The sequence below is a fragment of the Cyclopterus lumpus genome, chromosome 20 (assembly GCF_009769545.1).
Source record: "Cyclopterus lumpus isolate fCycLum1 chromosome 20, fCycLum1.pri, whole genome shotgun sequence".
In the NCBI taxonomy this organism is placed as follows: domain Eukaryota; kingdom Metazoa; phylum Chordata; class Actinopteri; order Perciformes; family Cyclopteridae; genus Cyclopterus; species Cyclopterus lumpus.
Window position 1 is genome coordinate 580,001 of NC_046985.1, and position 13,659 is coordinate 593,659.

Below are 13,659 nucleotides of genomic sequence, written 5' to 3' on the forward strand. Positions count from 1 at the left end.
CACACTCACTACACACACTACACACTCACTACACACAGTACACACTCACTACACACAGTACACACTCACTACACACAGTACACACTCACTACACACACTACACACTCACTACACACACTACACACTCACTACACACACTACACACTCACTACACACAGTACACACTCACTACACTCAGTACACACTCACTACACACAGTACACACTCACTACACACAGTACACACTCAGTACACACAGTACACACTCAGTACACTCAGTACACACTCAGTACACAAAGTACACACTCACTACACACAGTACACACTCACTTCACACACTACACACTCACTACACACAGTACACACTCACTACACAAAGTACACACTCACTACACACAGTACACACTCACTACACACTCACTACACACACTACACACTCACTACACACAGTACACACTCACTACACTCAGTACACACTCACTACACAAAGTACACACTCACTACACACAGTACACACTCACTACACACTCACTACACACACTACACACTCACTACACACAGTACACACTCACTACACACAGTACACACTCACTACACACACTACACACTCACTACACACACTACACACTCACTACACATAGTACACACTCACTACACTCAGTACACACTCACTACACAAAGTACACACTCACTACACACAGTACACACAGTACACACTCACTACACACACTACACACTCTCTTCACACAGTACACACTCACTACACACACTACACACTCACTACACACAGTACACACTCACTACACACACTACACACTCACTACACACACTACACACTCACTACACATAGTACACACTCACTTCACACACTACACACTCACTACACACACTACACACTCACTACACATAGTACACACTCAGTACACAAAGTACACACTCACTACACACAGTACACACTCACTACACACAGTACACACTCACTACACACTCACTACACACAGTACACACTCACTACACACTCACTACACATAGTACACACTCACTACACACAGTACACACTCACTACACACAGTACACACTCACTACACACAGTACACACACACTACACACTCACTACACATAGTACACACTCACTACACACAGTACACACTCACTACACATAGTACACACTCAGTACACAAAGTACACACTCACTACACACACTACACACTCACTACACACAGTACACACTCACTACACACAGTACACACTCAGTACACACAGTACACACTCACTACACACACTACACACTCACTACACACAGTATACACTCACTACACACAGTACACACTCAGTACACACAGTACACACTCACTACACACACTACACACTCACTACACACAGTACACACTCACTACACACAGTACACACTCACTACACACAGTACACACTCACTACACACAGTACACACTCACTACACACACTACACACTCACTACACACACTACACACTCACTACACACAGTACACACTCACTACACACAGTACACACTCACTACACTCAGTACACACTCACTACACACAGTACACACTCACTACACACACTACACACTCACTACACACAGTACACACTCACTACACACTCACTACACACAGTACACACTCACTACACACTCACTACACATAGTACACACTCACTACACACAGTACACACTCACTACACACAGTACACACTCACTACACACAGTACACACACACTACACACTCACTACACATAGTACACACTCACTACACACAGTACACACTCACTACACACAGTACACACTCACTACACACAGTACACACACACTACACACTCACTACACATAGTACACACTCACTACACACAGTACACACTCACTACACAAAGTACACACTCAGTACACAAAGTACACACTCACTACACACACTACACACTCACTACACACAGTATACACTCACTACACACAGTACACACTCAGTACACACAATACACACTCACTACACACACTACACACTCACTACACATAGTACACACTCACTACACACAGTACACACTCACTACACACAGTACACACTCACTACACACAGTACACACTCACTACACACACTACACACTCACTACACATAGTACACACTCAGTACACAAAGTACACACTCACTACACACAGTACACACTCACTACACACACTACACACTCACTACACACAGTATACACTCACTACACACAGTACACACTCAGTACACACAATACACACTCACTACACACACTACACACAATACACACTCACTACACACACTACACACTCACTACACACAGTACACACTCACTACACACAGTACACACTCACTACACATAGTACACACTCAGTACACATAGTACACACTCAGTACACAAAGTACACACTCACTACACACAGTACACACTCACTACCCACTCACTACACACAATACACACTCACTACACACACTACACACTCACTACACATAGTACACACTCACTACACACAGTACACACTCACTACACACAGTACACACTCACTACACACACTACACACTCACTACACATAGTACACACTCAGTACACAAAGTACACACTCACTACACACAGTACACACTCACTACACACACTACACACTCACTACACACAGTATACACTCACTACACACAGTACACACTCAGTACACACAGTACACACTCACTACACACACTACACACTCACTACACACAGTACACACTCACTACACACAGTACACACTCACTACACACAGTACACACTCACTACACACACTACACACTCACTACACACACTACACACTCACTACACACAGTACACACTCACTACACTCAGTACACACTCACTACACACAGTACACACTCACTACACATAGTACACACTCAGTACACAAAGTACACACTCACTACACACAGTACACACTCACTACACACACTACACACTCACTACACACACTACACACTCACTACACATAGTACACACTCAGTACACAAAGTACACACTCACTACACGTTGTACACACTCACTACACACACTACACACTCACTTCACACACTACACACTCACTTCACACACTACACACTCACTACACATAGTACACACTCACTACACACACTACACACTCACTACACATAGTACACACTCAGTACACAAAGTACACACTCACTACACACAGTACACACTCACTACACACAGTACACACTCACTACACACGCAGTACACACAGTACACACTCACTACACGTTGTACACACTCACTACACACACTACACACTCACTTCACACACTACACACTCACTTCACACACTACACACTCACTACACATAGTACACACTCACTACACACACTACACACTCACTACACATAGTACACACTCAGTACACAAAGTACACACTCACTACACACACTACACACTCACTACACACAGTACACACTCACTACACACTCAGTACACAAAGTACACATTCACTACACACAGTACACACTCACTACACACAGTACACACTCACTACACACACTACACACTCACTACACACACTACACACTCACTACACACAGTACACACTCACTACACTCAGTACACACTCACTACACACAGTACACACTCACTACACATAGTACACACTCAGTACACAAAGTACACACTCACTACACACAGTACACACTCACTACACACACTACACACTCACTACACACACTACACACTCACTACACATAGTACACACTCAGTACACAAAGTACACACTCACTACACACAGTACACACTCACTACCCACTCACTACACACAATACACACTCACTACACACACTACACACTCACTACACATAGTACACACTCACTACACACAGTACACACTCACTACACACAGTACACACTCACTACACACAGTACACACTCACTACACACACTACACACTCACTACACATAGTACACACTCAGTACACAAAGTACACACTCACTACACACAGTACACACTCACTACACACACTACACACTCACTACACACAGTACACACTCACTACACACAGTACACACTCACTACACACAGTACACACTCACTACACACACTACACACTCACTACACACACTACACACTCACTACACACAGTACACACTCACTACACTCAGTACACACTCACTACACACAGTACACACTCACTACACATAGTACACACTCAGTACACAAAGTACACACTCACTACACACAGTACACACTCACTACACACACTACACACTCACTACACACACTACACACTCACTACACATAGTACACACTCAGTACACAAAGTACACACTCACTACACGTTGTACACACTCACTACACACACTACACACTCACTTCACACACTACACACTCACTTCACACACTACACACTCACTACACATAGTACACACTCACTACACACACTACACACTCACTACACATAGTACACACTCAGTACACAAAGTACACACTCACTACACACAGTACACACTCACTACACACAGTACACACTCACTACACACGCAGTACACACAGTACACACTCACTACACGTTGTACACACTCACTACACACACTACACACTCACTTCACACACTACACACTCACTTCACACACTACACACTCACTACACATAGTACACACTCACTACACACACTACACACTCACTACACATAGTACACACTCAGTACACAAAGTACACACTCACTACACACACTACACACTCACTACACACAGTACACACTCACTACACACTCAGTACACAAAGTACACATTCACTACACACAGTACACACTCACTACACACAGTACACACTCACTACACACACTACACACTCACTACACACACTACACACTCACTACACACAGTACACACTCACTACACTCAGTACACACTCACTACACACAGTACACACTCACTACACATAGTACACACTCAGTACACAAAGTACACACTCACTACACACAGTACACACTCACTACACACACTACACACTCACTACACACACTACACACTCACTACACATAGTACACACTCAGTACACAAAGTACACACTCACTACACACAGTACACACTCACTACCCACTCACTACACACAATACACACTCACTACACACACTACACACTCACTACACATAGTACACACTCACTACACACAGTACACACTCACTACACACAGTACACACTCACTACACACAGTACACACTCACTACACACACTACACACTCACTACACATAGTACACACTCAGTACACAAAGTACACACTCACTACACACAGTACACACTCACTACACACACTACACACTCACTACACACAGTATACACTCACTACACACAGTACACACTCAGTACACACAATACACACTCACTACACACACTACACACAATACACACTCACTACACACACTACACACTCACTACACACAGTACACACTCACTACACACAGTACACACTCACTACACATAGTACACACTCAGTACACATAGTACACACTCAGTACACAAAGTACACACTCACTACACACAGTACACACTCACTACACACAGTACACACTCACTACCCACTCACTACACACAATACACACTCACTACACACACTACACACTCACTACACATAGTACACACTCACTACACACAGTACACACTCACTACACACACTACACACTCACTACACATAGTACACACTCAGTACACAAAGTACACACTCACTACACACAGTACACACTCACTACACACAGTACACACTCACTACACACAGTATACACTCACTACACACAGTACACACTCACTACACACAGTACACACTCACTACACACAGTACACACTCACTACACACAGTACACACTCACTACACACAGTACACACTCACTACACACACTACACACTCACTACACACAGTACACACTCAGTACACAAAGTACACACTCACTACACACAGTACACACTCACTACACACAGTACACACTCACTACACACACTACACACTCACTACACACACTACACACTCACTACACATAGTACACACTCAGTACACAAAGTACACACTCACTACACGTTGTACACACTCACTACACATAGTACACACTCACTTCACACACTACACACTCACTTCACACACTACACACTCACTACACATAGTACACACTCACTACACACACTACACACTCACTACACATAGTACACACTCAGTACACAAAGTACACACTCACTACACACAGTACACACTCACTACACACAGTACACACTCACTACACACTCACTACACACAGTACACACTCACTACACACACTACACACTCACTACACATAGTACACACTCACTACACACAGTACACACTCACTACACACTCACTACACACACTACACACTCACTACACACAGTACACACTCACTACACACAGTACACACTCACTACACACACTACACACTCACTACACACAGTACACACTCACTACACACACAGTATACACTCACTACACTCAGTACACACAGTACACACTCACTACTCACAGTACACACTCACTACACACACTACACACTCACTACACACAGTACACACTCACTACACACACTACACACTCACTACACACAGTATACACTCACTACACACAGTACACACTCAGTACACACAGTAAACACTCACTACACACACTACACACTCACTACACATAGTACACACTCAGTACACAAAGTACACACTCACTACACACACTACACACTCACTACACACACTACACATAGTACACACTCACTACACACAGTACACACTCACTACACACACTACACACTCACTACACACAGTACACACTCACTACACACACTACACACTCACTACACACAGTATACACTCACTACACACAGTACACACTCACTACACACACTACACACTCACTACACACAGTACACACTCACTACACACAGTACACACTCACTACACACAGTATACACTCACTACACTCAGTACACACAGTACACACTCACTACTCACAGTACACACTCACTACACACACTACACACTCACTACACACAGTACACACTCACTACACACACTACACACTCACTACACATAGTACACACTCACTACACTCAGTACACACAGTACACACTCACTACACACAGTACACACTCACTACACACACTACACACTCACTACACACAGTACACACTCAGTACACACAGTAAACACTCACTACACACACTACACACTCACTACACATAGTACACACTCAGTACACAAAGTACACACTCACTACACACACTACACACTCACTACACATAGTACACACTCACTACACTCAGTACACACAGTACACACTCACTACACACAGTACACACTCACTACACACACTACACACTCACTACACACAGTACACACTCACTACACACACTACACACTCACTACACACACTACACACTCACTACACATAGTACACACTCAGTACACAAAGTACACACTCACTACACACAGTACACACTCACTACACACACTACACACTCACTACACACAGTACACACTCACTTCACACACTACACACTCACTACACATAGTACACACTCACTACACACAGTACACACTCACTTCACACACTACACACTCACTACACATACTACACACTCACTACACACAGTACACACTCACTACACACAGTATACACTCACTACACACACTACACACTCACTACACACACTACACACTCACTACACACAGTACACACTCACTACACACACTACACACTCACTACACACAGTACACACTCACTACACACAGTACACACTCACTACACTCAGTACACACTCACTACACACAGTACACACTCACTACACACACTACACACTCACTACACTCAGTACACAAAGTACACACTCACTACACACAGTACACACTCACTACACACACTACACACAGTACACACTCACTTCACACACTACACACTCACTACACATAGTACACACTCACTACACACAGTACACACTCACTTCACACACTATACACTCAGTACACAAACTACACACTCACTACACACACTACACACTCACTACACACACTACACACTCACTACACATAGTACACACTCAGTACACAAAGTACACACTCAGTACACACAGTACACACTCACTACACACATTATACACTCACTACACACAGTATACACTCACTACACACAGTACACACTCAGTACACACACTACACATAGTACACACTCACTACACTCAGTACACACAGTACACACTCACTACACACAGTACACACTCACTACACACTCACTACACATAGTACACACTCAGTACACAAAGTACACACTCACTACACACAGTACACACAGTACACACTCACTACACACACTACACACTCTCTTCACACACTACACACTCACTACACACAGTACACACTCACTACACATAGTACACACTCACTACACACAGTACACACTCACTACACACAGTTCACACTCACTACACACACTACACACTCACTACATACAGTACACACTCACTACACACAGTACACACTCACTACACACAGTACACACTCACTACATACAGTACACACGCAGTACACACAGTATACACTCACTACACACACTACACACTCACTACATACAGTACACACTCACTACATACAGTACACTCAGTACACACTCACTACACTCAGTACACACGCAGTACACACATTATACACATAGTACACACAGTATACACATAGTCCACACAGTCCACACAGTACACACAGTACACACTCAGTACACACAGTATACACATAGTATACACAGTATACACATAGTACACACATTATACACATAGTCCACACAGTACACATTCAGTACACACAGTACACACAGTATACACATAGTACACACAGTATACACATAGTCCACACAGTACACACTCAGTACACACAGTATACACATAGTATACACAGTATACACATAGTACACACATTATACACATAGTCCACACAGTACACATTCAGTACACACAGTATACACATAGTACACACAGTATACACATAGTCCACACAGTACACACAGTACACACAGTACACACTCAGTACACACAGTATACACATAGTACACACAGTATACACATAGTACACACAGTACACACTCAGTACACACAGTATACACATAGTACACACATTATACACATAGTCCACACAGTACACACACAGTACACACTCAGTACACACAGTACACACTCAGTACACACAGTATACACATAGTATACACAGTATACACATAGTACACACATTATACACATAGTCCACACAGTCCACACAGTACACACTCAGTACACACAGTATACACATAGTACACACAGTATACACATAGTATACACGCTAGTACTCTGAGTACCACATATTGTGTTTTTCAGGACACCTCAACCCAGAGAACTTCCTGTGGGAGGAATACCTTCAACAAACTGGTTCCACAGCTGCTCCCAGTTCAGCCTTCACAATGGTGAGGAAACAAGGAGGTAGAGAAGGAAACAAGGAGGTAGAGAAGGAAAGGAGGCGTTAGAACAGGAAACAAGGAGGTAGAGAAGGAAACAAGGAGGTGAAGAAGGAAAGGAGGCGTTAGAACAGGAAACGAGGAGGTAGAGAAGGCAACAAGGAGGTGAAGAAGGAAAGGAGGCATTATAAGAGGAAACAAGGAGGTAGAGACGGAAACAAGGAGGTGAAGAAGGAAAGGAGGCGTTAGAACAGTAAACGAGGAGGTAGAGAAGGAAAGGAGGCATTAGAACAGGAAACAAGGAGGTAGAGAAGGAAAGGAGGCGTTAGAACAGGAAACAAGGAGGTAGAGAAGGAAACGAGGCATTAGAACAGGAAACAAGGAGGTAGAGAAGGAAAGGAGGCGTTAGAACAGGAAACAAGGAGGTAGAGAAGGCAACAAGGAGGTGAAGAAGGAAAGGAGGCATTATAAGAGGAAACAAGGAGGTAGAGACGGAAACAAGGAGGTGAAGAAGGAAAGGAGGCGTTAGAACAGTAAACGAGGAGGTAGAGAAGGAAAGGAGGCATTAGAACAGGAAACAAGAAGGAAAGGAGGCGTTAGAACAGGAAACGAGGAGGTAGAGAAGGAAAGGAGGCATTATAAGAGGAAACAAGGAGGTAGAGAAGGAAACAAGGAGGTGAAGAAGGAAAGGAGGCGTTAGAACAGGAAACAAGGAGGTAGAGAAGGAAACAAGGAGGTGAAGAAGGAAAGGAGGCGTTAGAACAGGAAACGAGGAGGTAGAGAAGGCAACAAGGAGGTGAAGAAGGAAAGGAGGCATTATAAGAGGAAACAAGGAGGTAGAGACGGAAACAAGGAGGTGAAGAAGGAAAGGAGGCGTTAGAACAGTAAACGAGGAGGTAGAGAAGGAAAGGAGGCATTAGAACAGGAAACAAGAAGGAAAGGAGGCGTTAGAACAGGAAACGAGGAGGTAGAGAAGGAAAGGAGGCATTATAAGAGGAAACAAGGAGGTAGAGAAGGAAACAAGGAGGTGAAGAAGGAAAGGAGGCGTTAGAACAGGAAACAAGGAGGTAGAGAAGGAAACAAGGAGGTGAAGAAGGAAAGGAGGCGTTAGAACAGGAAACGAGGAGGTAGAGAAGGCAACAAGGAGGTGAAGAAGGAAAGGAGGCATTATAAGAGGAAACAAGGAGGTAGAGACGGAAACAAGGAGGTGAAGAAGGAAAGGAGGCGTTAGAACAGTAAACGAGGAGGTAGAGAAGGAAAGGAGGCATTAGAACAGGAAACAAGGAGGTAGAGAAGGAAAGGAGGCGTTAGAACAGTAAACGAGGAGGTAGAGAAGGCAACAAGGAGGTGAAGAAGGAAAGGAGGCATTATAAGAGGAAACAAGGAGGTAGAGACGGAAACAAGGAGGTGAAGAAGGAAAGGAGGCGTTAGAACAGTAAACGAGGAGGTAGAGAAGGAAAGGAGGCATTAGAACAGGAAACAAGAAGGAAAGGAGGCGTTAGAACAGGAAACGAGGAGGTAGAGAAGGAAAGGAGGCATTATAAGAGGAAACAAGGAGGTAGAGACGGAAACAAGGAGGTGAAGAAGGAAAGGAGGCGTTAGAACAGTAAACGAGGAGGTAGAGAAGGAAAGGAGGCATTAGAACAGGAAACAAGGAGGTAGAGAAGGAAAGGAGGCGTTAGAACAGTAAACGAGGAGGTAGAGAAGGAAAGGAGGCATTAGAACAGGAAACAAGGAGGTAGAGAAGGAAAGGAGGCGTTAGAACAGGAAACAAGGAGGTAGAGAAGGCAACAAGGAGGTGAAGAAGGAAAGGAGGCATTATAAGAGGAAACAAGGAGGTAGAGACGGAAACAAGGAGGTGAAGAAGGAAAGGAGGCGTTAGAACAGTAAACGAGGAGGTAGAGAAGGAAAGGAGGCATTAGAACAGGAAACAAGGAGGTAGAGAAGGAAAGGAGGCGTTAGAACAGGAAACGAGGAGGTAGAGAAGGAAACAAGGAGGTGAAGAAGGAAAGGAGGCGTTAGAACAGGAAACAAGGAGGTAGAGAAGGAAAGGAGGAGGTGAAGAAGGAAAGGAGGCGTTAGAACAGGAAACGAGGAGGTAGAGAAGGAAACAAGGAGGTGAAGAAGGAAAGGAGGCGTTAGAACAGGAAACGAGGCGGTAGAGAAGACAACAAGGAGGTGAAGAAGGAAAGGAGGCATTATAAGAGGAAACAAGGAGGTAGAGACGGAAACAAGGAGGTGAAGAAGGAAAGGAGGCGTTAGAACAGGAAACGAGGAGGTAGAGAAGGAAAGGAGGCATTATAAGAGGAAACAAGGAGGTAGAGAAGGAAACAAGGAGGTGAAGAAGGAAAGGAGGCATTAGAACAGGAAACGAGGAGGTAGAGAAGGAAAGGAGGCGTTAGAACAGGAAACAAGGAGGTAGAGAAGGAAAGGAGGCATTAGAACAGGAAACGAGGAGGTAGAGAAGGAAAGGAGGCGTTAGAACAGGAAACAAGGAGGTAGAGAAGGAAAGGAGGCATTAGAACAGGAAACGAGGAGGTAGAGAAGGAAAGGAGGCGTTAGAACAGGAAACAAGGAGGTAGAGAAGGAAACGAGGAGGTGAAGAAGGAAAGGATGCGTTAGAACAGGAAACGAGGAGGTAGAGAAGGAAACAAGGAGGTAGAGAAGGAAAGGAGGCGTTAGAACAGGAAACAAGGAGGTAGAGAAGGCAACAAGGAGGTGAAGAAGGAAAGGAGGCATTAGAACAGGAAACGAGGAGGTAGAGAAGGAAAGGAGGCGTTAGAACAGGAAACAAGGAGGTAGAGAAGGAAAGGAGGCATTAGAACAGGAAACGAGGAGGTAGAGAAGGAAAGGAGGCGTTAGAACAGGAAACAAGGAGGTAGAGAAGGAAACGAGGAGGTGAAGAAGGAAAGGAGGCGTTAGAACAGGAAACAAGGAGGTAGAGAAGGAAACGAGGAGGTGAAGAAGGAAAGGAGGCGTTAGAACAGGAAACGAGGAGGTAGAGAAGGAAAGGAGGCATTATAAGAGGAAACAAGGAGGTAGAGAAGGAAACAAGGAGGTGAAGAAGGACAGGAGGCGTTAGAACAGGAAGCAAGGAGGTAGAGAAGGAAACGAGGAGGTGAAGAAGGAAAGGCGGCGTTAGAACAGGAAACAAGGAGGTAGAGAAGGAAACAAGGAGGTAGAGAAGGAAAGGAGGCGTTAGAACAGGAAACGAGGAGGTAGAGAAGGAAATGAGGCGTTAGAACAGGAAACAAGGAGGTAGAGAAGGAAACAAGGAGGTGAAGAAGGAAAGGAGGCGTTAGAACAGGAAACAAGGAGGTAGAGAAGGAAACAAGGAGGTGAAGAAGGAAAGGAGGCGTTAGAACAGGAAACAAGGAGGTAGAGAAGGAAAGGAGGCGTTAGAACAGGAAACGAGGAGGTAGAGAAGGCAACAAGGAGGTGAAGAAGGAAAGGAGGCATTATAAGAGGAAACAAGGAGGTAGAGAAGGAAACAAGGAGGTGAAGAAGGAAAGGAGGCGTTAGAACAGGAAACAAGGAGGTAGAGAAGGAAACAAGGAGGTGAAGAAGGAAAGGAGGCGTTAGAACAGGAAACAAGGAGGTAGAGAAGGAAAGGAGGCGTTAGAACAGGAAACAAGGAGGTAGAGAAGGAAAGGAGGCGTTAGAACAGGAAACGAGGAGGTAGAGAAGGAAAGGAGGCGTTAGAACAGGAAACAAGGAGGTAGAGAAGGCAACAAGGAGGTAGAGAAGGAAAGGAGGCGTTAGAACAGGAAACAAGGAGGTAGAGAAGGCAACAAGGAGGTAGAGAAGGAAAGGAGGCGTTAGAACAGGAAACAAGGAGGTAGAGAAGGAAACAAGGAGGTAGAGAAGGAAAGGAGGCGTTAGAACAGGAAACAAGGAGGTAGAGAAGGAAACAAGGAGGTGAAGAAGGAAAGGAGGCGTTAGAACAGGAAACAAGGAGGTAGAGAAGGAAAGGAGGCATTATAAGAGGAAACAAGGAGGTAGAGAAGGCAACAAGGAGGTGAAGAAGGAAAGGAGGCGTTAGAACAGGAAACGAGGAGGTAGAGAAGGAAAGGAGGCATTATAAGAGGAAACAAGGAGGTAGAGAAGGCAACAAGGAGGTGAAGAAGGAAAGGAGGCGTTAGAACAGGAAACGAGGAGGTAGAGAAGGAAATGAGGCGTTAGAACAGGAAACGAGGAGGTAGAGAAGGAAAGGAGGCATAAGAGGAAACAAGGAGGT

At 44.5% G+C, this 13,659-nt stretch overlaps 1 protein-coding gene across 8 annotated transcripts in view; it reads left to right on the forward strand.

Annotated features, from left to right (window-relative positions):
- The window catches only part of LOC117749458 (lethal(3)malignant brain tumor-like protein 4), a 58,465-nt gene that overhangs the window by 33,475 nt on the left and 11,331 nt on the right, over positions 1–13,659 (forward strand). For all 8 annotated transcript variants that reach the window (XM_034560012.1, XM_034560013.1, XM_034560015.1 and 5 more), the window contains one exon: positions 9,346–9,431. In XM_034560012.1, the coding sequence (XP_034415903.1) occupies positions 9,346–9,431 (86 nt within the window). The remainder of the gene's footprint in view (positions 1–9,345; positions 9,432–13,659) is intronic.